The sequence below is a fragment of the Mustela putorius genome, unplaced genomic scaffold (genome assembly GCF_011764305.1).
Source record: "Mustela putorius furo isolate JIRA1106 unplaced genomic scaffold, ASM1176430v1.1 tig00000460_pilon_pilon_pilon, whole genome shotgun sequence".
NCBI lineage: Eukaryota > Metazoa > Chordata > Mammalia > Carnivora > Mustelidae > Mustela > Mustela putorius.
The window spans coordinates 16,585,635-16,611,395 of record NW_025421389.1 but is presented as its reverse complement, the minus strand read 5'-3'; the positions used below and the strand labels follow the sequence as shown (position 1 = coordinate 16,611,395).

General features: G+C 52.6%; 1 protein-coding gene across 13 annotated transcripts in view; it reads left to right on the top strand.

Moving 5' to 3' along the window:
• The window catches only part of GRAMD1B (GRAM domain containing 1B), a 241,909-nt gene that overhangs the window by 180,285 nt on the left and 35,863 nt on the right, over nucleotides 1-25,761 (top strand). For 9 of the 13 annotated variants that reach the window (XM_045080416.1, XM_045080408.1, XM_045080407.1 and 6 more), the window contains 3 exons: nucleotides 16,338-16,548; nucleotides 21,084-21,158; nucleotides 22,527-22,547. In XM_045080416.1, the coding sequence (XP_044936351.1) occupies nucleotides 16,338-16,548; nucleotides 21,084-21,158; nucleotides 22,527-22,547 (307 nt within the window). The remainder of the gene's footprint in view (nucleotides 1-16,337; nucleotides 16,549-21,083; nucleotides 21,159-22,526; nucleotides 22,548-25,761) is intronic. The other 4 variants (XM_045080411.1, XM_045080413.1, XM_045080414.1 and 1 more) reach the window with 1 other exon arrangement.

Below are 25,761 nucleotides of genomic sequence, written 5' to 3'. Positions count from 1 at the left end.
GGAAAGGAGGCAGGAGGGTTACAAGGCAGGCCACCCTCTCAGATAGGAACAGATGCTGCTTTTCCCACAGGGAGAGGACCCTGGGACGGCTGGATCTGGCTGGCGGAAGGAGAGGACCAGAGGGGAAGTTGCTAGCTCCTGTCTCAGGGAAATAAAGGGATTTGTTTATTCTTTGGCTTAGCCTGCATTTGGCTCAGAGATTTGCCATGTGTTTTCAGAAAATAGATACCCAGTGGCTGATCCTTACGCCCCCACACCTCCTTGCATTGTTAGTTATTTGCTTGATTTAGACAGAGAGCCTTGAAGCTCTCTGTCTCCCTGGGACTCAGCCAAGCTCTCACCCAGAGCTGGGGAGAGGGGACTTTGTCTCTTGACCTTCTCTGACACTTGCTAGCAGACTGCGCTTCCATGGACACCCTCTTCCTCCTCTGCTTCCTGCCTTCCCTCTCCCCCCAGCTAGCCTTGAGTGGCACTCCACGGGTGAGAGAAGTTTAGGACCACGCTTGAAAAAGCTGACCTTGAACGAAGGGAAAGGAGAATGGGATGTTTTGAAAGGGGAGCTGCCCATGGCAGAAGCGTGTCCGTGTCAAGGCCATGGAAAGTAGTACCCCACTGGGAAAGAACGAAGGAAAGGGAGCTTTTGTATGCTACCTAGAAGAAACCTCCTCTCTTTCCAGGTCTTTGCTTCTCTTCTGCAGGTGGGAGCACACCTGAGACCTTTTCCCTCCACTTGTGAAGTCATCAAGCACAGGTTCTTTGTCTGTGGGACTCAGACACCCCCTTTCCCACCTTGACAGAAGAGAAGCAGGATCACAGGAAAGACCCTTTTCAAGGTCATACATGGTCAGGCCAAGGGTTGGCCAACTGTTTTTGGAAAGAGCCAAGTAATAAATATTTTCAGCCCCGTGGCCCATGCTGTTCTCTGTTGAAGCGACTCAAGTCTGCTTTGTCCAGCAGAAGCAGCCGCAGACACAGTCTGTGAAAGAGTGCACGTGGCTGAGTTCTCAATAAAACTTTATTTAGGGACTCTGAAAATTCCATTGCATATAATTTTCACATGTCACAAGATACTCTTCTTTTCTTCCCCAACCATTTAAAAATGTAAAAACTGTTTTTAGCTTGTGGGGCATAAAAAAAACTGATGGTGGGCTGGATTTGGCCTGTCTAGGTCATAGTTTGCTGGACCTGAACTAGACAGACTGGAAGGTCCTGATCACCTGAGACTTCCTTAGAAAGGTCTGAAGGGAGCAGGCAGCCCTCACTACATGTGTGTTTGCACACAAGCACCCTTCGGTTCCTGGTAATGGACCAGACAGGGCTGGACTCAGTTTTCCTAATGACCTTAGAACTGCTCTCGGCCAGTTCGGCAAAACCTCAGCTTATCTGGGAGTCAAGCTATGAGGGTCCAAGGAACCAATGTTTGTGGACCAGGAGGAGAGAAAACATTTGTTAAGGACTTGACATCTCCAGATAAGAGAAATCTCTGTGATGTCTGTGGTTTTGCATCTGGCCTGGAAATACATAAACATTCAGAATTGTGATATAACCTGAGACGGGGTGAGAACTGGATGGATTTTTCATCATCTCACCGAACTTGGGTTTGTCCGGTGAAGGTGGAGGTGTTCCTTGTAGGCTGTGCATATGTACGGTGCACATGCATACGTTCTCCTTAGCCTATAGGCTGTAGCCAGACTCATAAGAGAACAGTGACTAATTCCAGAATCTCCTGATTCAGGAGATGATTCCAAAAATATAAGTTTGCATTCTGATTTCCAAAAGCACATGGGGTGGTGGTTCTGCTCTATTCTGAGCTCATCAGAGCGCTTCTCTGTGGGATTACATTTCTGGGTTTGAGAATATGAGGGGGATTGGGATGAACTGGGATTAATTCAGAGGAGAGTGAGCCCTGTGGCCGCGGGGTCCATAGCCAGGCTGTGCGAGCAGTGTCGGAGGGACTGGCAGATCTGGAGGAGAAAGCGCTGAGGGATCGTGCAAACTGTATAAATTGCACATAGAAGAATTATGGGGACCTGGCTGGCTCTGTCAGCTAAGCGTCTGACTCTTGATTTTGGCTCAGATCCTGATGTCAGGGTCATGGGATCAAGCCTGAGTCGGTCTCTGCTCTCAGTAGGGAGTCTGCTTGAGATCCTCTCTCTCTCCCTCTACCCCTCCTCCCCTTGCATGCACCCACCTGCTAGCATACCTTCTCCCTCTCTCTCCCATAAATTCATAAATTAATTAATTATTTAAAAAGGAATTAGATTATTCTGTGTCTGCAAGGGAAGTAAAAAAATAGGACCTTTGGTAGAAAGCCATAGGAAGTAGTTTGAGCTTAAAATAAAAAGAGTTGTCCAAAGGTGAACTGAACCACATCATCGATTAAGTATCTTTTCCGCCACTTGAGGCATAATCTAAACAGAGATTTGGTGGGGAGATCATAGGACAAATGATTTTTAACTTCTGAAAGTAGGTTTGAAGAACTGGAATCATTCCGCCCAAAGATAGGAGGATAGGAACACAGGAAGGGTTCTAGTTAATGAACTGACCTGGAGTCCTGGAAAGCTGAAATGGAGAAAGTGGCATTAAATGCATTATAACAGGCTTTTGTTTTAATCATTGGGAACTTCCTGATGGTAGCAGAGGGCAGTGAGAAGGATCCCAAAGGGGGGCCCTGGACTTTTGTACCCGGAATACATTTTCAAGTAGGACGAAGCCTCCCTCGAGTGATTTAAGTCTGTCTGCTTCCAGCCAGGCATATTGGCTGACCTCTTATAGTCGCCTTTGTTCTAAAATTCCTGTGATTTTAACGTAATGGTTGTTCTTCAGCCTGTTTCCGTTTGCTCTCCAGCAGAAAAGTAAATCCCAACGGGACTTGAATCCACGGGGGTCTGGAAAGGTTTTGCTGCACTTGGCTTTGACAGTGAGGGTAGGGAGGAGTGGGGAGGGGGGTGGTTGGGAAGGGTGTTCTAAATGCTGCTGCTTCACCCTCCGTGCTCTGCACCCTACACACCCCTCGTCTGCCAGACCACCAAGCTCAGAGCTTTCTTCGGACAGCATGGCAGCAGCCTCTGGGAAGAGGGACGGCTGGGGAAGCTGCATTCACAAGGACCCCCAAGTGCCCAGGTGTTGTTTCTGCATCTTCCGCTGAATGGAGAGCTGAGTCCCTCTAGGTGGAGAAGCTGCTGCACTCAGGAGTTCACAGTGTGTCCTCGAGACACTCTTTGTTGTCCTCTTCCTGTCATGTCTCTGTGGGGATCAGGTGGCCTCCACACTTCTCGCATAATTCAAGCTGAAGCTCTGAGAGGAGCATTTGCCATCAGATCATACATAGGGAAGGGGCTGAGTCAGGGCTGTCCGGCTCCCTTGGCAGGTAGTGAGGGGAGCAGTTTTGACTGAATCCAAGTAGCTCTTACCACGCGGGGTTGGGAGAGACGGACATGTAATAGTGTTAGTTCATTACATGTCTCTCTCCCACCGATTGTGTGTTCCTTAGAGGGAGAGCCTGTATCCCTAATGCCTAGAACGTTACCTGGCATGGAGTGTGGTCTCCTCAGCTGTTTATCGGATGGATGGATGGATGGGGGATGGATGACGGATACATGGATGGTGTTCAAGTTCCTTTCAGGCTTAGCCACAACATTTCTCTTGTAGAGGATGGGGGAGGGGCCCTTGACGGGCAAAGGAAGTTCTATTCAGTTGAACCCCTCCCTGCCTTGATCCAGTGGTTTGTGGCCTCCCAGTGGACTGGAAATCTCTTTCAAGGAAGGGGGCTTCCTGGGATGGGCTTAGCACCTTTCTGCTTTCACAAGGTCCTGTTCTAACGAGCACTGAGGCTTCTGGAATACTTTGGGTGGGATTGTACTTAGATTTGGCTGAGACTGATAGTCAAATTTAAAAGTGTTAAGTCTCTACCGTGTACCCATCATCATGTTTGATATGTGTGTTTATTTTTTTTTAATTTTTTAAAAAATATTTTATTTATATATTTGACAGAGATCACAAGTAGGCAGAGAGGCAGTCAGAAAGAGAGGAGGAAGCAGGCTCCCTGCTGAGCAGAGAGCCCGATGCAGGGCTTGATCTCAGGACCCTGGGATCATGATCTGAGCCGAAGGCAGAGGCTTTAACCCACTGAGCCACCCAGGTGCCCCTGATATGTGTGTTTAATCTTTCTGTGTCTGCACAGAGCCCTGACATAGTCACTGCTCTTTGGGGCCCTTTGGTTTCTCAGGGTTGGAGGCACATAGTAGGTGTTGAAGAAATGCTTGTGAGGAAATGCTTGTTCACAGACATCCAGTCAGCACAGTTAGCTCACTTTCCAAAGACTGATGTTCAGAGACAGCTGGATGGATTCTGGTGACCACGAATTGTGGAGAAATAAGGACTATGGTGCTAAAAATCCCTCTGGAGCTGTGCGAGCCAGCCAGTGAGTGCTTTCTCACTGGAGATCCGAAGCCTGGGCTCGGGGGGCTGTCGGCAGGGCGTCATGGAGGGAATTCCTGCATTTGGTTGGGGGGAGTGGTAGATTGGATTACGAGACCACTATGGTCCCTTCCAAACGACAGACTGTCACTGCAGATCCATTCAGCCAGCGCTGCCCACGAACCCAGCAGGACTGTCTCCCAGTGTAGGTGTTTGTCCTGTAGTGAATAATCTCGGGGAAAGGAAATGGTTCCACACCAGTAAGCTGCTGCGATGAATTTCAGCATCTTGTGCTCCATCCTGAATGCTTCGCTTTCCAGCCCCATGCAGGAAGGAACTAGTTGAAGGCGTGCATGCAACGGCTGATATTCTCACCCCGTCTGTGCCATGAGGAGAGGATGGAAATTAGAAACAGGATTTGGTTTCTTCCCTGGGAAATTCACTTCCTGCTTCTCTCCCCCCACCCCCCCACTCAATGAGCAATTATAGGAAGACATTTCCTTCGGGGAGGCACTATCTAATTAGCTTTGTTTGTTTGTTTGCTTTTTAAGATCCCACCCCTCACCCTAATAAGGTAAGTCGTGATCCTTCGGGAGATGGGACACACAGACTCACAGGAAGATAGAGCCATTTTTCTCAAAAGCACAGAACAGCTCAGAATTTAAACTCAGACACATATCCTGATGTTGCAGGAAAGGGGCCAGGCCAGCAGAGAACCTGGAAGTGATGTCAGATTTCAGTTTGCCTGGATCCAGAAGTCGGAATAAGAACCAGTGGGCTGGTGTTATAAGAAGGCAGACTCGGGGCAGGCTTGAGAAAAAGCAGTGTCTAACAGAGTGGCAGAACAGTGGATCGAATGGCTTTAAAAAGAGCTGATTCCTTTATTCGTGCAGTGAGTCTGTGGTCCCAAGTGCCAGTCATGGTGCTGGAGGCCCCAGTGACCCAGGCACCATACCTGCCCAACAGTGTTCACTTTAATTTAAAAAAAAAGTCAACAAACTAACAGCAGACCATTTCAGGTTCTCCTAAATGCCTGGAAGGGGGAAAGGCAGGCTCTGATAATGATTGCCTGAGGACAGGGACGCCACCTTAGACCCAGCCGAGTGGTCCTTCCAAGACAGACCGCTCTAGGGAGGTGACATTTGAACTCTGAAGATTAGAAAGGAACCAGAATCCAAAACTTCAGTTCTGAAAGAGTTCTAGGCAGAAGGGACCAGCAAGTGCAAATGTCCTCGAGCAGGGGTAGACTTGGTTTGTCTTAGGAACAGAAAAGCCCTAGGACGCCAGAGATGGTTGGGGGTGGGGGGAAGTGGTATAAGAGGAAGTTGGGGAAGTCAGTCCCTTGAGTTCGGATCCTAGGAGTAGCATCGCTGGCCATTAAGTACATCTCAGGGGATGCGAACCTCTCCCTCCAGAAGGTTAGGACAAGGATGCCGGATGGATTCCAGGTGGTCTGAGAGCTTTTAGGGTAAAGCAGTTCATGCCTGACCGTTTCTGTAGCATCATCTGGGTTTGCAAAGGTTATTCTAATTCATTCCTCTTCAGCATGTCCAAAGAGATAACAGGAGCTCTGGCTTCTCCCGGAGCCCTTCCTTGCAAGACCCAAACAAACTTATTTTGTTTTTGCAGGAAGGGGGAAAAGTGGGTCAGGCTGTTTTGGCATTTCGGGCATGGAGTCCTGGTTCTGTTGCAGGCCTTGGTCTCCATGGAAATGAAAAATAGTGTTTGTCATGCCTGTTCCTGGATTGAATTCCAAACTCTGGGCTGAACAGAAGCTGCAGGAAAGCCAGGGAGCGGGGGAGTAGGATGGATGGAGGCTCCAGCCCATGTGACAAGGATCTCTTCTCTCTGGCTTGAGTAGCCAAGGCAAACAGGTTTCACCCAGTCCCTGGCGCGCTCTCCACCCATCACCTCCCTGGACCAAGAATACCAGTAGAAGGGTAATTGAAGGTCTGCTTTTTCTCTCTTTGGCCAAAGACTTTCCATGGGCCTCGCCCTTACATTAGCTGCTTGATTCATAAATTAACAATTGGAGTTCCCTGCTAGGACTCCCCCCCCACCGCCACCCCCCAAGTCATTCCTTCCAGGCTTTAGTATATTTCTATTGAGAATGTCTCCAGGTTTTAAATGTTCTGCAAATGTTTTTGGATGGGCTCTGCCACCTTTCATTTCCCTTGTAAGCAAATTAAAAAAAAAAAAAACTTTCCATAGTTACTTGAACAAGATAGGGAAGGAGGAAGGGGTAAGTGGAGCCTCTTGGTCCTAGGAAGTGACCTGAATTTTATCTGTACAGTATCTATGGAGATGAGGACTCATGAGGGGCAGAGTGCAGAGAGAGGGCAAGGCCTGGGCCAGGGTGGACCCTGTGTGTGGGTCAGGGAGTGGATGACCCGTGGGTAGTTAGCGAGGGTGGAGAATGGTCAGGCTTACCTTTGCGAGTTTTCTCGGCCAGCGGTCTGACCTGGCAACCGTCTAGTTCTATCTTCTTGGTTCCAGATTGCAGACAGAACCTGTTTGCGAACACCCTGTATCCTTCACCTATAGGCCTAGCTTGGAAAGCCCCTAGGGGATTTCAGCAAGTTCCCCAAACAGAGGAGAGGGAACGAGATGTTCATCTCCGTCAAAATCTTGCCCTTGCAGCAGGTGAGGGAGGCCCCTTCTGTGTTGGACTCCACCACTGCCATTGTTGTGAACTTTGTTAGGGGTAGAAAGGCAGCGTTCCGGGAGCCCTGTCCTTTGCTGCCCTTTGCTGCAATGCAGCAGATTGCTACTTCCGGGCCAAAGCATTCCGGGCTGGGACCCGGCAGAGACTCTGCTGTAGCCTAAGTTAGGAAGAGAACGTCTGCGCCATTCAAAACCAAACAAAACGAAAACAGCACCAACAAAAAAGCATCTGTGTCCTAGTCGCCGCCTGGCCTGCCTCATTCTTCAACCACGTAATCACAGTTTGCCACCAAAGGCCCATTGGGTCCACAAAGTAAGGAACCAGGCGAGTGGCACAGTTGTCCCCGGGTTTAGATTCCACGCCATAGGTCCACAGAGGATGGGTTCCCTACATGGTCACGAGGAGCTCCTCTTAGGAGAAACAGAAGTACTTCTCTCAGTCTTTTGAACTTCCTCCCCATCCAGTATCCTAAAAAGTAGGGTGGAGGAGGGGGAGTCTCTGACCTCGCACTGTTGAGCCCTATGTGCTTGGGCGTTGGGGTGTCCTGCTGCCTGTTAACCCCTTGGTGGACAGTTCTGTCCTCTCTCTGGACGCGTGCTTCCCCCGCCAGGGAGAGGGTTGGACAGGATGAGCCCCTCCTTGTCTTTGTCCACACAGTCATTCCTTGGGGACCCGAGCCTGGGTTTATCATCCTAGGTAAGGGTTGGGATCGGGGCAGGGGCTAAGATCAGGAGCTCCAGGAAGTTATAACAAGGAGTGAAGCAGGATTGGGAAGATCTAGTTTTTTTCTAACATGGTATTTTGCTCCCTAAGGAGAAGGATCCAAGGGGCATCTAGGGCTCTGCTGGGATTGGCGGTTTGGGCCACATTCCCCCTCTATGAAGCTCCCCTTGGATATGCCCTTCCCACTCACTGTGCTGTGGTTTTATGAGGGTTCGAAGATATGGTTAAGTGACAAGCCAAGAGTACAGAGAGGAACTGGAAAACAGCCGGCTTCAGGGAGTCCTCATACCCAGAACTGGGAACCAGTTTAGGTGGACAGACTTACCCGAGGCATTTGCAGGCAGCATGTAAATTCATATTCGTGTTAGGCAAATACACCTGTGGGCTCTCTGTCTCAGGCACTTGAGCATGTGCTGTGGGGAAATTCCAGGTGGAGCTGGCTAATTCTCCTGGATATTTGCAGTGCTGATAGAAAGAACTGAGGAGGATTACTGACGAGAGCTCAGAGTCGGCGTGGGGATGGGAGGCGCAAAGCTGGCCCACGGAATGGTGGTCTGCTGGGAATTGGGGACCCCTAGAGATCAGAGTCAGCTTTACCTCGATGCCGCTAAAGCCAGGGAGGGTGCCTGTCACATGGTCGGTGTAGGCTCTGATGATCATGGTCGGGCTCCCCACACCAAAAGAAGGTGACACTCTTCCTTCAGATGCTGAGTCGTGGCCCTACCTTGAGACCTACATCTCCATGCCCATTCCCCATCGGCTCTAGATTCTTCTCCATTGCCGGTTTCTGTGACAAACTCAACCCATGTTTTCTGTTGCAACGAGCTCACTAACCTAGTAGACCCTGAAAAGCCGATTCCCTCGAAGAGCTGTAAGCAGGTTTCTGTCATCTGGGACAGATGCGTCACTTACTCCTGGATATTTTCAAGATTCGTCCTTGGGGGTCCTCTCAAGTTTGAGAGTATCCCATCTGCCCTGGGGCTTGTTTAGGATGAAGATTGCTAAGACCGTCCCTGGAAATGATCACTTATACAGCGGGGTGGGGGGGGTGGGAGTCCAGCCTTCAGGGGAACAGCCCAGGTAGATGTGGTCCCCACAATGAGAAGTAAGGCACAGGAGCATTTGAAGTTTGTCCGCAAAATCCTCTGAGGAGAGCGGGCAAGGATTTTATCCCACATATTGCAGAGAGGAACAGACGCGCCTTAAATACACAGCATTTCTGATGTGTCAGGAGCTGCACGAAATATTTTACTGAGCTTACTTCATTTGGGGTTCACAGCCCTATGATGAGATTGTGGTATCTCTCATTTGTCCAGATGGAAAAATGAGATCCAGAGGCCAGTGTCACATGGCAGGTGGCAGAGCTGGGACTCAAACCCGAGCCTGGTGACAGGATCCCACAGACTGGCAGTTCATCCTGACATATGGCCCAAGCAGGCCTCCAGCAAACAAATGTTTTGTTTGAAACTGGCTTTCTAAATTTCTAATTAAAAGTTTTTTCTGTTAGTTTGAGGTGCCCTGGAATGTATCAGGCAGTCCAATAAAAAGAAAAAATTAACCAGTGTCCTGGCATTGAAACAGTTCCAGCCAAACATTGGATGAGACAGGTCATGGCAGGGCTGGGCTTAGGGGAGAAGATAAAGTGGACGTGATGTGTCCAGGTGTGGGGAGGTTGAGTGGGAATCTGATTGGGAATGAGCCGGGCCAGTGGAACTTGCTGGAGAGCGGGAAGGGAGCGGCTGTTGTTCTGGCAGGTGGAGATTCAGGTGCAGAGCGACAGGCACGGGCCTTGCAATCTCTGTGGCAGGAATAGTTACGCTGAAGGTACACAAGTGAACTTGAATGAGGAACACGGGGACACCGCCTAACTATTCCGCTCTGCTCCGAGTCCTGAAGAACGTACGGATGGCCACTCAGGGAGCTGGCTTGTGGACAAAGGTTGCTGGTGCCCGCAGGACCCCCCACCCGGCTGTAAGGGTGGGAAAAGAGCATAGGTTACGGGCTCCCACGTGTCAGGCGAGGACCGAAATGCCACGGAGAGCCCAAAGAGCCTTCGTCCTCTTTTCGTATCCATTTCTCAAGGACTTCACCCAGACCTGAGCGTAGGAGGTAAGATTAATGGTTAGACTTATGGAAGCACTGTTTGTTAGCAAGGTAACCAGGAGAGGAATGAAAAAGTCTTTGTTGGAAGTCTTAAAGATAGGAGAGAGGGGAGCTGAGTGAACGGCCCCTGGGCCCCCCTGCAGTGAGTGGCTTACAAGTGGCTGGTGGCGGTCTCAGTGCTCCTGTTACTGGGGAAACGTGACAGTTACAGCAATCTTAGAAGCACAGGCTTTAGTGTGTTACGCTTCAGTGACACACAGTTTCTTGTAATGCTCTTGTGTATTCTGTGCTGTTTTAGGCCTTCACACCTTTGTTTATACTGGTTTTTTGTTTGTTTTGTTTTGTTTTGCTTGGGAACATTCTCTTCCCTCCTATGACCGTGCCCTGTACCTGGCTAACTCTTAACACATTATTTAGATCCCCACTCTAGTCTCAAGTGCCATATCCTTTCTTGTGCCGAAGAAGCCTTTCTTGATCCCTCAAGTCTAGAGAAGAGTCCCTGACTCTTCCCTGTCTTGCCACTTTGGCTTATGTTAGAAGGAAAAAAATGCATGTCTGGCTCTTCCTGATTATAATGTCCCAGGGACAAGGGTCCTTTCTTACTCACCCTTATGGACTTGAATACCTAGGATGATGCCAGGTGCCTAGTAAGTGTTTGTGGCTCAGGAGATCTGGGTATGAAGGCCTATCACCTTGGTCAGGCATTTTTTTTTTTTATTTGATTTGATTTTTTCAGTGTTCCAAGATGAATTGTTTATGTACTGCACCCAGTGCTCCATGCAATACTTGCCCTCCTTGGTACCCTCCGCCAGGCTCACCTAACTGCCCCCTGCCCCCACTGAAGCCTCAGTTTGATTCCCAGTCTCTCCTGGTTCATTTCCTCCTCTGATTTCCCCCAATTCACTTTTCCTTTTTTTCCCCTAATGTCCTTTGTGTTATTCCTTATGCTCCAGAAGTAAGTGAAACCATATGATAATTGACTCTCTCTGCTTGACTTAATTCACTCAGCATAATCTCCTCCAGTCCCGTCCATGTTGATACAAAAGTTGGGTATTCATCCTTTCTGATGGAGACGTAATATTCCATTGTATTATATGGACCATATCTTCTTTATCCATTCGTTTCTTGAAGGGCATCTTGGCTCTTTCTACAGTTTGGTGATTGTGGCCATTGCTGCTATGAACCTTGGGGTACAGATGGCCCTTCTTTTCACTATCTTTGGGGTAAATACCCCAATTGCCAGGTCATAGGGTAGCTCTATTTTTAATTTCTTCAGGAATCTCCACACTGTTTTCCAAAGTGGCTGCACCAACTTGCATCCCCACCAACAGTGTAAGAGGGTTCCCCTTTCTCCACATCCTCTCCAACACATGTTGTTTCCTGTCTTGTTAATTTTTAGCCAGGAATTTATTAACCTCCCTCTTAGGTTTCTTATATGTCAAGTGACAAGCTGGTTGTATTCTAAATTCTGAAAGGGGTCATAGTCTAGTAGCTCCTCCAATGCCAGTCTTCCTGCCCTTTCTGTAGAAAATCTAAGGTCCTTTTTTGTTTTAAATTCCCAAGATTTGAGGGCACCTGGGTGGCTCAGTGGGTTAAAACCTCTGCCTTCGGCTCAGGTCATGATCCCATGATTCTGGGATTGAGCCCTATATTGGGCTCTCTCTCCTCAGTGGGGAGCCTGCTTCCCCCCCAACCTCTGCCTGCCTCTTTGCCTACTTGTGAGCTCTGTCTGTCAAATAAACAAATAAAATCTTAAAAAAAAATAAATTCCCAAGATTTTGAAACCCAGTGTAATACTATTATTAATAATAGTGGCAGAGGGTCCCTGGGTGTCTCAGTGGGTTAAGCCACTGCCTTCGGCTCAGGTCATGATCTCGGGGTCCTGGGATCGAGTCCTGCATCGGGCTCTCTGCTCGGCAGGGGTCCTGCTTCCTCCTCTCTCTCTGCCTGCCTCTCTGCCTACTTGTGATCTCTCTCTGTCAAGTAAATAAATAAAATCTTTAAAAAAAAAATAATAGTGGCAGAATCAGACTCATGGCACACCGTGAAGTTTGCTCGAAAGATGCAATAGTGTAGGGTTATGAGCTACAAGGGAATTAGTTTTGTTTGCTCAGGAGGACGTCCAAAGTCTGTAGGATAGTGGGGTACCTTTTATTTACTTATTTATTATTATCATTATTATTATTTTTAGAGAGAGCATGAATATAGGGGGAAAGGCAGAGGGAGAGAATCCTAAGGAGGCTCCACTCCACGACCCTGAGATCATGACCTGAGGTGAAATCGAGAGTTGAACACTTAACTGACTGAGCTGGATAATGGAGTACCTGTTAAAAGAGTATTAGCTACGTAGCACATCTAGTGGTGATTTTGCTGACTTAGAACTACAGCTTTGAAGGTGTCTTCTTGTATAGTGAGGGGTCAGAGCATGGGGGGAGTGTGATAGGGGAGTTAGTTGGGTTTAGTCTTGAACAGTAAATGTTGGAAGAGTGCTTGGAGGGGGAAATGGTATTTTCAGAATGAGAGACACTGACAAATGTGGAAGGGAGACAACATGGCACCAGGATCTGTCATTAGTCCTGGATGGCTGAGGCGGGGAGGGGGTCCTTTGGGAGGAGTAGCCAAGGGTGATCCTCAAGACCTTCGAGAAACTTCTGTGCCATAGTTCGGAGAACAGGCTTTCTTCTAAGGGGATAGGAAACCATAGAGAGCTTTGAACCAGGGGAGGGGATGGTTAGAATTGCAAAATCCCTTTTTAGAAAGTTCATTTTGATAGCAAAATAGATACTGGATTGAAAACTGGAGGCAAGAAGCTGATTCCTTCTTTTCTTTCCATCCACCACCACCCCATCCATCCTTCTCTATCTGTTCACCCAGCCGAGAAGGATTACTCAGTGTTGGTTCTGAGAACATGCTCTGTCATCAGGCCTGCATTTCAATCCCAGTCTTGCCACTTACCTGTCTGGGTGACCCTGGGAGAGTTACTGAATCTGTCAGTAATTCGCTTTATCATCTGAAAAATGGGACAAATAATAATACCCACTAACACTTCATAGATTGGCTGGGGGATCTCAATAGGCGATCGCATCATAAACACTTGGCATCAGGCCAGGAACTCATATAAACATTCAGAAACCTGTATAGCTATTTTTGTTAGCAGGTTGAAGGCACAGACTTGGTTGGGAGTTGTCGGGATACTGGGGACTGGGAAAGCCATGAGGATTGTTAAAACTCGAATGCTATTCGATCCAGCGGATGTGTACTGAGCCCCTACCACTTAGAGAGCCTCCCACTGGGTGTTGTGGGGGCGGGGGGTGCACAGGTGGGTGCTTCCAAGAGCGTGCACTGGGCAGAATATGTTAGATGCTCTAGCCAGTTCAGTGGCGGAGGCTTTGAAAAGCTTTTCGGAGAAGGTGGGGTTTGAGATGGGTGTTAAAGGCTGGGTAGGACTCTGGTAGGTAGATACGGGGGTGGGGTGGGAGTTGGGGGAGGGACCCCTCACACTCAAGTAGTGATAGGTGTGGAAGTCAGGAGCCAGGAGGAGGAGAGTGGGAAGAAAACCAGTGAAGGTTATATAGGACTATACTCGAGAGCTCTCAAAGATTGTGTAAGGAGAGACAAAGTACCAGGGTACAGTAAGTGTCAAAATGATTTTCCCTCAAGAACTTTGAATTCCATTCTGAGGATTGGAGACTTTAATGTGAATGCTGGGAGGGGGGCAGAAGAAAGATGCTATCAGGTTTGTATTCAGAAAGGTTGAATGCCAGAGGTGTGAATGAGCCCAAGAGAGGAGGGAGAGAAAGAGACTGCCTAGAAGACCATCTGGGGAGAAGCTCCGCAAGGGGCCCTGGAGGGAGAGGAAGGAAGGGTGGCAAAGAGCTTTCAGCAAATAGAATTGATGGGATCCAGCAACTGGCTCTTTGCGGGGTGAAATGGAAGTTGTGGGTCTGCAGCCCCAGAGACGGGGAATGAGAATGCTGTGGAGAAGCGGCCGTAGCGGGAAGAGGTTCAGGACCAACGGCAGGCTTGGCTTTCCGTCTGAGGGGCTTGTGAGACGTGGGTTTGGAGGGAGTATCCCCTCAGCTGCAGATTGCTGGGCTGAAGTGAGCAAGTGATGAGAGCCGGAAGCAGGCGGGGAGGAAGTCTTCTGCTGCAAGGCACAGGCGAAGTCCTGTGAAGCGGGAGATGGTGTGGGCAAGGAAGGACTCACCTTCGGGGAAGGACCACACTTCGGGTAGAGTTAGCAAAGAGAAGGCAACGTCTGAGGCCGGAAGAGGTGTGTGGCATCCGGAAGGGGAGGCGAGATCTTTAGGAAGAGCTCAGATGATCAGTAGCCTTAAAAGCACAGAGAAAAAAGTGACAAAGGACTGTACAAGTTTATTGACTGACGTTTCGACGGATGCATGCAAGGCCCAAAGTCAGGTCTCCTTGGATGGCTTATGGTGGGTCAGCTAAGAGGAGGCCACTAGGTGTTGAGGGAATCTCAGAGACATTTTGACCATTGAGTGTGAGGTTCATGTGGTTTGGGGCAAGTTGGAGTGAGTTTCCTGCAGGTTAGAATTTTTTGGCCCACCCCTTACTGAATCCCTCCTCGACAGCCTGTTCTCAGTGGGGATGGAGAGTTTGGAAGATAAGATCTCCTTTCATTGCTGCACTTGGGATCACCATGTGTTTCGAGGTCCCATTACGGAAGGGAAAAAGTGGAGCTGAGCTGTGGGCGTGTTGGGTCTGAGACGGGCGGTGCTAGGCGTCGTCCACACTCTGGTGTGTCCGTGAGCAAACTCCTTGAGGTGAGGAGTAGAGTTCCTGGCTATGCTTCTAGCTAAGTAATCCTAGAAGACAGAAAATCCTTGGAATACTGGTGAGCACCTGAGTCTTCCTTCTGGAGGCCGTGTCCCACCGTCCCCTTGCCACCATTCCAAGGCTCTGCTTTTCCGAACCAGGAAAAGGAACATAATTTCCTCTCTCCAGGGTTTGCATGGGAATGAGTTGGGGCGGGGTCAGAGGATAAAGATGGTTACGGGATGAGAACTCAAAGAGCTTCTTTTCTCTAAATCAAGGGAATTGTTAGTATTTTAAGTGAGATCTAAAACTTCGATCTGTTTTAGGGTGAAGCAAAGCCTCAGGTCTTACCTTTCACGTCTCCACATGTACATGGTTTTCATTGCAAATGGGTTCCATGGGACATCTGAGGTCACAGCTTGATCTTCATGCAAATGACTGTGTTCCCCACCCGGCACGGCACTCCCTTAGGGAAGGCTGGGATGAAGGGGCCCTCACAGCCTTGGATCTGGGCTGTTCCAGAAGCCTGGCCCTGCTCTCTGACCACTGAGTGGGTGAGAGAGACCCTGGGCTTCTCATCTGCCCCCCGCCCCCACCCCTGCCCTTATGCTTTCTTTGGCTTTGCAGTCTCATCCTTGCTTTCCTTCCCTTTTCTCCTGTCTCTTTCCCACTTAACCTTGTCCTTGTCCCTGACTTCTCTTGCTCTGTCCTCTCAGACCAAAGCAAACACTTGTTACAACGTCACAGTATTCAGTTTTCCTCCCCTCTTCTGTCTTCTATCCTTCTTTTCCATCAAGAGCTGAAGCTCAGTATCCAGCAGTAAATACACAGCTTATAAGCCTTGGTGTGCAGGGGTTCAGGACCGTGGGGCATATAAGATACTTGTTGGAAACACGGTTGGGTGGCAGGGACTCTGGAAGGTGAGAACTTCTGCTGTGTTCGTCTTCGCCCTGGGCAGGGGACGCGGAGAGCAGTACGGCTTACAAGGAAGTACTCTGGTGTGTGTGAGTTGCAAGTCAGGAGACCCAGGTTTTGTTTCGAATGCCTCTGCGATCAGAGGACATCTGAGCTCCTCTCTGGGGTGCACGGGCTTCATTTTTAAAAATAAGGATTAGGGCACTTGTCATTACTACCTCCGTGGAGGATTGTTTTAAGAAGCTAGCGAAATAGAGTGCACGTGACTGCTTTGAAAAGTAGGATTATTTTTGACCATTTTTACAGGCACATATGTGTAAAACAAAATGTCGAAACCAGATCTGCAGTATTAGATGATCTCTCATGCGTCTTTCGGCTCCTAAATTCTTTTTTGGAGATGGCTCTTGGCATGTAATAGGGACTCTGACAATATTTGGATGGATGGACAGACAGATGGTCGGATGGATGGATGGATGAATAGCTAAATGTCTAATTGCCCTACTTACCCCTTCTAGTCCTATTTCCATTTCCCGTTGACACCACCGCCCCCTCCTGGCCAGCAGCAGTATTACGGTGCCGTGAGCCCGTAGCCCTTCTCTCCCTGTTTCTCCCCAGCCCCAACCCTGGCTCCCTGAGCTGGCTCCTTGGGACCCGGCTTTGGCCTTCAATCACTGACTGCCTGTCTTTCCTCCTCCCTTCCCACCCCACTCCCTCTCTCCATCTGCCCCTGCAGCACTGCCAGTAACTCAAACCGCAGCACGCCGGCCTGCTCCCCCATCCTCCGCAAACGGTCTCGCTCGCCAACCCCGCAGAGCCCGGACGGAGACACCATGGTGGAGAAGGGCTCAGATCACTCCTCGGACAAGTCCCCGTCCACGCCGGAGCAGGGCGTGCAGCGCAGCTGCTCCTCACAGTCTGGCCGGAGTGGCGGCAAAAATTCCAAGGTGAGCTGGACCCCGCTGGGGCCTCTCCACTTCCTCCTTAGCTGGCTGCAGGGAAGCCAGGGGGGGGGGGGGGGTCGGGGGGGCGGCGAAGGGGGGAGACCTTTCCCCGAGGACCCTTGTGTCAGTGAGGCAAGGGTGGGACAGGCAGGGTTGACCCTAGCCCAGTGTTCTCTTCTCAGCTCAGCCCTCGGAGTGCCCCCCGGGGAACTCATTACAGGATTCCACGCTGACTGTTCTCTCTCTTGGGGTGAGGGAGCCTCCTGGACCTTGAGATTTGGAGAAAGGGTGCTCTGGGGACCAGGAGGGACCATCTGTTTAGTCCCGCTTCCTTTTTCAAATTTGGGGTAGAAGGGAACATGATTTGGGACAACAACAGGGCCAGGAAGAGAGTCCTCGGGAAGGGGGATGTTTTTTAACGTCCACCCTGGCTGTCTCTCTGCCTTACCTTTGGTAATAACCCACTTGGTAGTCCTTTGGCCAGGAGGGCGGTGACCAGGCCTCTCTGTCCCTCCCAAGATGCTGTTGCCCGAGGACCCGGGCCTTTGCCTGAGAATAGGCATAGCATAAGCCCCAGAGGGGTGCCTGGGCTACAGATGGATCCCCAGAGATTTTATCCCCTCCCCAGTCCTTTGGGAAGCAGGAGATATTCTTTGCCTAGATGCTCCTTCAAAAAGCTTCTGTTTACTGCTGGGCTCCCAGGCCCTGGGGAGGGGAAGGGGGCCCCTGGGAGGCACGGGAGCTGGCTTCCCATCTGATTTGTCTTTTGATTTCTTGTTCTTCCTCTTCTTCCCCACCATTTCCCAAATACCTCCTTTGCATGCATGGTCTTAGTCTCACAAGCGCCTCTCAAAAGTAAGCCATCTTTTGTCTCTGTCTTTGGTCTCCCCTCTGGTGTTGAATTGTCTGTAGTGCTCTGCACCCCCTCCCTCCGCCCCCGCCCACTCTGGCCCATGTCTCGCTTGGTCCCTTTCCCAGAAGGGCCGGCCCTGCTGCCCCGTAGCAGGCTGGCTTGACGTTACCGAGGGACCATTCCTCTTGCGCCCAGAGTCGGAGAACAGACCTGTCTCCCGTCCTCCCCGGTCTCTGCCTGCTCCCCGAACACTGCCTTGGGTTGGGAATCTCTTTCCTCCTTACATGGAGCCATCTAGAAGCAGAGTCCTGCCGGGGCTTCCTTCGTTGCTTTGGGGAAGGGAGGCCCCATCCAGAGGGGCTTCAGGTCCTGAGAGTCCCTTATACCTGCTTTGCTGGGTGAGTCCCGATTCCCCGGACAAGATGACTGAGGGCGACAGATGCCCATAGGGAGGTCCCCGGTGCGGTAGAGCGACCTCAGGAGCTGCACCTGGCACCCTCCCTCCCTCTACCTGCCCACTGCCCAGCCTCATGGCCTCTGGTGTTCTCAGGACCCTGAACTGTGATCAGAGCGGGACTGTTCTCCCAGAAGGGCATGGTGCTGACGTCTGGCAGTTGGTGGACGTGGGTGGTGGCCCCTTCCAGGCCTCGCAGCAATGCAGCCAGGTCAGGGAGTCAGTGCCGGCGTCCGCCCGGCCCCGGGCCCCCGGCCCCCGGCCCCCGGCCCCCGGGATTTCAGAGGTCCGAGCAGAACGCGGAGTACAGGGAGAGCCATAGGTATTTTAGAACAGCAGGGCTCAGGAAATAATCCCCACGGGGGAAAGGAGGTGGGATGTCGCCCGGAGAAGAAAAAGCAGAGGAATGGCTTAATAATAGTCTTGAGCCTCTCTAAGTGTTTTGGGGAGGAGGAGGAGGGCGAACAGCTGTTCTCTTTCCTGAGAGAAGAACAAGAGACTTCAGGGCTAATCCTAGAGTCTGTGACCTTCAGGCTAAAAGCTTGCCTCTGAGGACTTGGGACGGTGGCTGCTTGCTGTAGGGAGGGGGAGAGGAGCTCGCCCTGTGTGAGGGAGTTCTCTGAGCCACCAGCACACACACAACCCCGGCGCCTCCGCCCTCTGGCTGGGGACAGCACCCATGTGGCCAGACACACGCATCAGGTTGTTCCATCCCTCTGGTCCTGCCTACGGACTTTGCACACTTTTCCATCCCAAGGTGAAGCCACGGGCTTCTGGCCCTCTTACCCCCATGCCTAGCAAGGCACTCAGTGGCAGAGGCAAACCTTACTGATGGCCGGCAGTCCCCACCCTCGGGGGGCCGGTGCCTCTTCTGCCAGGTGCTGGGTGGAGGCAAGCCCTCAGTAAGGAGAATTTTTAAACTTCTCCTGCTGAATGGCAGCTCTTCTCTGGGAAGCAATCGTAAAGACCAGTTACCCGCCCTGGGCAGCGCACAGTCTAGGGAGGGGAGAGAAGACACATGCCTAGGTGGTCCACAAACCAAACCTGGCTATTAGAAGCCAGGCTGGGGCCCTGAGAGGCAAAATGTGGCATAAAGAAGGGACCACGAGCTGAGGGTGAATTCCAAGTTAATCGTGCCCCCCCCCTTTCATAAGGAGGTGATGGGGCAGGGGAGAAGGTGAAGGGGGCTGGGTTTTATTTTCCCTTTGAAGAGCTCAGGGGAGGCAGACACATAGTCTGGGAGTCCCCTGGTTTGGAGAGCTGCAGAGGTGAGGTGGGGATACCCCTCCCCCCACCCTCTAGGTAGATGCTTGTCTCAGGTTGACCAAACATATCCATGGCAAGGGATGTGGTAGCCAGAACGGCCGTCGCTACCCAGCCAGGCCACCTCCCTCAGTGCCTCCCGTCCACCTCACAGAGGAGGAGATCTCCTGTGTTTTCCAGGCAAGCAGGAGAGGGTTCCCCCTTGTCCCTGGAGCCAAGGTGTCCTGCTGTATCTGTTTCCCCTCCCTAGAGCCTCCATTTCCTCGTGTTAATCTGTAGGGGATCATGCTAAGGGATCAGTAAGGCCCCACACCTGTGAATCTTTAACTAGACTGCGGAGGCTGACCCTTCCTGGGTGCAGCAGTCCTGCCCAGAGCAGCGGGCTAGAAGATGGTCATGGCTTCTTTCCTCTTCCCTGAAACCCCTGGAGTTCCTGCCACCACCCACCTTCTGCTCTGTAGTGCTGGCTTGAGGCCACTAGGGGGAGCTGGCGGCCGCTACACGCGGCCAGGAGCTCCTGCTCTAGGCTAGCCCTTGCAGAGGTCCCCGCAGAACCCAGGTCCCAGGCTGGTTGAGCTGTGTCATCCCAGCTCAGTGGCTTTGCTGCTCCTCTCCCCTTGACTTTTGACTTGTCTTTCAATTCTAATTTCTGTGGTTTTCTTTCCAGTATGACAGACTTAACCTGATCAAAGTAAGAAGTCTCTCTTATTTCTGACCTCCTCTAAGTAGAGCTCCGCTCTCCCCCTCCTCTGGTTCCCCTGTCCCCATCTTCCCAACTCCAGGAGCCTTTGCACTGGGGAGATGTTTTTAGGGAACATGGGTCTGTCTCTAGGGGCCTTGCATTCCTTTAGTGCTTATTCTTGAGACCCTTTCCAGGAGGTGATAGAAATGTGTTCCACACGGTCTTTGAGTATACGTTCCTTGACGCCCTTTCTGGCCAAATCCATTCATGACCTGTCAGAAAAGCCTTCACCCCCATGCCTAGTTCTGTTTTTTCCCACGCTTCTGGCCTTCTCTGCAGAGGAGGGGCATTTCAGGGAACCTGCAAGGGCAGATAGCCTAACTCATGTCAGGGGACACCTCTGTTCTCGCTGCACCGGGGCCTGGGAGCTCCCTCTGATTTCCCTACCTCCCTGAGCTGGGCACTCAGCCCTGGGAGAGCAAAGCCACGAGGGTGGAATTTGCCTCCAGGAGGCTGGTCAGAGTTCAGAGACCCGCGCCCACAGTGCGTGTTCTCAGGAGCTACTATGGATCGGGGCGGGGGGGGGTATTTTCCCCAGAGGTTCTCCCAGTGTGCCTGGAGATGGCTGCTTGGGGTAGAGTCTCATGCTGAGGGAGAAGACAGAAGTCCTCGCTTTTGATGGCACATTTCACATTTCAGTACTTGGGAGCACAAATTCTTCTCCTGCCACCCCTTTCCAGAAGAGCAAATATCACACACAAAGGTGTCCCACAGAGATGGGACACGGGTTCCGTGGTCAAGGCTCTTTGTCACTCTGAAGCCCTTTGTTCGAAGCAGATTCAGAAAGCACGCATAGCTGTGTGGCAGTACAGGAAGAAAAAAATCTACTTCTTCTGTGTACCTTAGGCAGGGGCGAGAACACCACATAGGAATGATCGTAAAGGTTCTTGGGTCCCCACACCCAGCCCACGTTCATTCCTGTTCCCCCTTCCCTCCTGGGGTCTTCCGTGAAAGCCAGGACAGTGGGGTAAGGAGCCAGGGGGCAGGTGACAGAGCATTTTCTCAGCTGTGAAGCAGGTGTCTGAGGGCCTGTCTTCGGGTTGATGAAGTGCTGGGACCTGAGGAGCCATGGAGGCTGACCGCACCTCTCCACTTCTGGGGGATGGGGCTTAGGGAATGCCTGCACAGCCTCGTGCCGTGTGATCTCAGGGCAGGCCCCAGGAGCGAAGACCTCCCAAGGTGAAGGTCAGGGCAGACGCAGCCTGTGCCCCATCCCTCTCCTCCAGGTACGGGTGGCCTTCGCCAGATGTTTGCAGGTGAAGACTGTGACTGTAGCTCCCTCAGCAGGGCAACAGTTGGTTGTAAGTAGTCAGATGGGGCCCCTTTCCCCGCTAAGACCTCTGGATTAGAGGAGAGGGTAAGGCCGTGGTTTGAGCATGTGGCTTGCAGATGGGCCATAGTCACAGCCTTTGTTGGGAAGCGACTATGGGGAGAGCATCTAGAGAGTTCTTCTGGTGGAGAGAGAGAGAGCTGGCCAAGGGGGAGGTTGCAAGACCACGCTTTAGTCACCTGCCCTTTACCCCCACCAGACACGCCCCCAGTCGACATTCTGAGCCCGTGACTGACCTTTCTTTCCCTTAGGAGTCTGAACCTGTTAGACAAGGTGGGGGGCGGTGAAGGTTGCATTTGGGCCCAGAATCCCCAGCCCTGTGTGTAGTTGTTGACATGCAGACACGGTTTCCCCTACCTAGTGATTCTCGCTGCAGTTAATGCCTTTGGCAAGCTTCTTAGTACCAAAAATATTCCATCTCCAGTCTATAACTGTTGGATCAGCACCTCAAGGGTTGGGGTCCAGCAGCTCTGTGTGTGTGTGTGTGTGTGTGCTCCTATCTGCCTGTCTGTCTGTCTTCCAAGTGGGGTGTGCATAAAGGACTCCTGGCCATAGAGATTGGAGGTAGACAGAGCACAGTGTCAGCCACGCCTCTCAGTTGCCATGAAAACAAGTCACCTTTGCCCAGGGCCGGGAGCCGAGAGCACCTGAATTCTGGAGCTGGCCCGGAGTCTTGATTTTGTGGGTAACAGAATGACAGCACCTCGAAGCTGGAGGCACCATTAGCAATGATGTGTTTCGACCTTCCTCCCGGGGCAGAGCCCCCGGTACTCCCCAGCCTCTCTCATCTCCTCGGCCAGTTGTGGAGTGGAAGGAGAAATGGCCTCCTCTGCTCCCCAAGAATGTATCTGGAAGAGGTTTCCAGGCAGCCCCTTCTCTTCCTTTTCCAGAAGGGTCCCCTCCTGCCTTGTGCAGAGGGGCTGACTTGGGGCGGAAGGCTGGGTTGGTCTCCGTCTGCACTTTGCTTCTGGTCAGGGCCCATCTGGGGACTGGGTCTCGGATGCCTGCCGCGCATCCTTTCCCCCCATCAGAGAACCTCGTGATGGGGCTCCGACTCCCTTCCAGCTGAGCTCTGGCTGGTGCTGCCGCTGCCTGCCGCCCCGACCTTGGTGAGGCTTCCAGCATGGACCTGCCCTGGGCCTCCTTTCTGGATCTGTCTTGAGAAAGGAGGCCCCCTCTCGAGCAGCCACCTGGGAAGCATTCAGCTGCATTGGGGTTCCTCTTCCCTGCCCGCCCTCTGCTGTCTGTGTAACCTTCCCTCAGGAGGCCGGGCCTACCCTGGCCGTTCCCGCTAGCCCTTCCCTGACTAATGGTATCTTCTCTTATTTTGTCCTTTCAGAAAAGCCAGAGTTGGTATAATGTAAGTATCCCTGTTTCTCTTCTGGTCGGGTGGGTGCATGGGAAGCGGGTGTGGTGGGGGTCGGGGGGTGGGAGCCGTGGGAATGGAGAGGGGCGGAGTGCGGTGGGGCTGCTTCAGGGGCTTGAACCAGCTGATGGGCCCCTGGCTGGCCCCCCGCCCCTAAAGACCAAACACACTGGTTACCCTCTCTGCAGCAGGGCAGGACTGCTGGTGAAGGAGGCTTTGATTCAGGGCAGACCAAGGAGGGATGGCCCTCCCTATCCTCCCTTACCCCTGTGGGCAGGGCTCCTCCAGCCCCAGGGGAGGGGACCAGGCCGGGGAGGCATCCAGAGACCACACGGAATTCTGGGATGGGGACAGCTCTGGGGCCTAAATTAGGACCAAGGTTTCCTTCCCTTAGTAGAGACATTGTGGGGAAAATGCAGCCAGACTTTTCTCTGATAGTAGAGAGGCCATTCCCTGTAACGGAATTTGACCTCTGCCCCAAGGCCCCCCTCAGCTAGCCCAAGAGGCGTGTGCCTTCTAGAAGACAACCACTGCTCTTGGGTCTGTAGTACAGGTGTAGCCTGGGGTCGTCCGTGGTGGCGGCTCACCCAGCCACTCCGTAGCCAGAACTTGTGTTGTGGACTAAGCCGTCCCGTCCAGGCCCACAGCCCCCACCACACAGACTGGCGGCAGCTTTTTGAACCCCCCCCATCCCCGCCTCCGCCCAGAGAGCAGCTGACCGAGGTCTCAGCCATCCGGCCGCACTGCACTCTGCCCTCTGGGTCTGGGCCGCAGAGGGCCTGGCCTCAGGCCGCCGTCGTTCCCACCCAGGGCCTGGCGCTCCCCACACTTGGTCTGCTTGATCATGCAGGTACCACTGCCCGCTGCCCCTGGCCAGGCTGTACCCCAGGGGGCCTCACGGGCATGTGGAAGGGGTAGGGGAGAAGGTGGCTGGGAGCGAGGGGTGCTGTGCACGCCCTGGGGGGAGGGGAGGCTTGCACTTCATGTAGGGGCTTGTTTCTGATCCTAGGGTGAGGTGGGGTGGGGTAGGGGGATATTTTCAAACACGGCTCAGGGATGCCTGGTCAGCCCTGTGGCTTCTGACCTTTTGCTGCTCAGCAGCCCTGCCTGTCCCTGGGGAGCTCTGCCCACCCAACCCGGCGCCCCCGAGGCGGAGGCTGGAGGGCTGCATTGACGGGGTTGAGCTGTAGACAGGTGGGCCGAGGTGGCCTGTGTCGGGGAGAAGCCAGACGACGCCCCCTCGTTCTGCAGCCCTTCCCTTTAGACCTGCCGTGGTCTTCAGCCCCCGCGCCACTTAGAGCTCAAATCCTGGAGGCGATAGAAGCTGCTTCTGTGGGGGGGGGGGGCACTTTCTTGGGAGCTATGTGGGGCCTCTAACATCCTTTGCCTGAGAAAGCCTCCACCACTCTGAGCAGCATTGCAAAATTAGTGCCCCAGAGGGAACAGGAAACAGGTGGCTGCAGACATGTTAGCCCATTGAAACAGCCAAATTTGGACATGCAGGCCCCCCCCTCCTTGTCACTGTCTTTCTCTCAGTCAGGCTCTTCTGTTCCAGCTCGCTTTCCCTTTCCTTGACTCCAGGCCCTTTTGTCTCTGGCTCCTCCTCTCCTTTCTCTGATTTCCATTCTGGGGCTGGCTCGCCCTCCCTCTCTGATACCAGCCCCCAGTTTTTCCTTCCCCTCTGTGGCTTCCCTATTCTGTCACCTCAGGGCCTCCCTCCGCCCCTGCACATCCCAGCGGGCCCCTGAGCCCTGGCAGAGTGAGGGACAGGAATGGATGCCAGTCACCACAAGGGCCCAGAACTCAGGGGCTCTGGCGACACATAAGGGGGAGACGGCAGAGGAGCTGAGAGTGGCCAGACCTGCTTCCTGCCTGAGCCCTGTCGCTGGAGACCCTCCCTGATTGCGCAATGGGCCCCCACGCAAGGTCATCTCGCAGGCCTTCCTGGGACTCACAGATGGTCAGTGTCTCCTCCAGCTCCCGTCCCTCACCCCGAATAAATTACGGAAGCATGACAGACTGACTCCCCACTTGGCACAAATCGTTAACTCAGAGGCCAAGTGCACAAGGGACTAAACGCTGCCCCGAACCGCCCCCTCTCTGGGGCGCGTGCTCTCGCTCTGGGGTTCTCGCAGACTCCAGGCGGCCCATCCAGAAATGTCTTCTTGTGGCTCCCTTTTCCTCGGCTGTTTCCACGTTGCAGGCAGAAGTGGCTCCTTCCACTCCTTCCTGCTCTGCTTCCTCGGTGGAAGACTGGGGCGGGCAGGGACGGGTTGCAGAACGGAATGATGGGGAGGAGGGGCAGGGAAATGGTAGGGAGACTCTGGGAGGCCGAGAGGGGACGGGGGGGACCTCCAGCCAGCCTAAATTGCAGGTGTCAGGGGCTAGTTTCTCTTTCCACTTTGTCTGCATGTGTTTTCACATCGGGAGGGAAAGGAGCAGCTGGTGTGTCAGGGAAAGCCCTAGAAAGGCTGGCTTCAGGTAGCCCCGGGCTGCTGCTCCCACAAAAACCCTGCTCTCCCCCTGAGACCAAGACGATACCCTGGCTTTGGACTGCCGGCTTCTGGGTGTCTGTGGAGGAAGCAAGGTGCTGCCTGCCCCACACAGCTAGTGTCACCCCCATCTCTGACCACTTGGATGTTGTCAGCAAGCCTATCTGTAGCACAGGACTGAGTGTGTTGGTTCCCCTAGGCACCGTTGTCCTGCCCTGCTCAGGAAGCTACCACCTGGGGGTTTCCCCAGAGCCACGTGACTCGGGGTCCATGGTGTGGGGTCCTCACAATCTTCCCAGCGCTTGCACCCTTGGGGGGCTGACACCCCCGTATGTGTTTGTGCTCTTGCGAGCAGAAGCCTCATGCTCCCTAGCACTGCCTTCCAATAATACATCCACAGTTTTCCAGAAGGCAATTAACTTGGCCTCTGTGTTGCCCCATCCCCCCTTCTCCGCGCTGCCAACAGCCCTCTTTGACACTCAGGGGAGCACTGTAGCTGGGTTGCTGCCTAGGGGGCCATCCTTCTGCAAAGGCTTTGTCATCCCAGCTCCGGGACAGTCACACATGCCCTGGTCAGCTCGCGGACCGGGCGTCCTGGCGGAGCTGCTGACCCTTGAGAACACCTGGGGTTGTTGAGTGGCTTGGGTCTGCTGGGAAGGAAGCCCATCCAGCATTTCCCCAACCCCTTCCTTTACCTTCCTCTCTTCCACATTTTG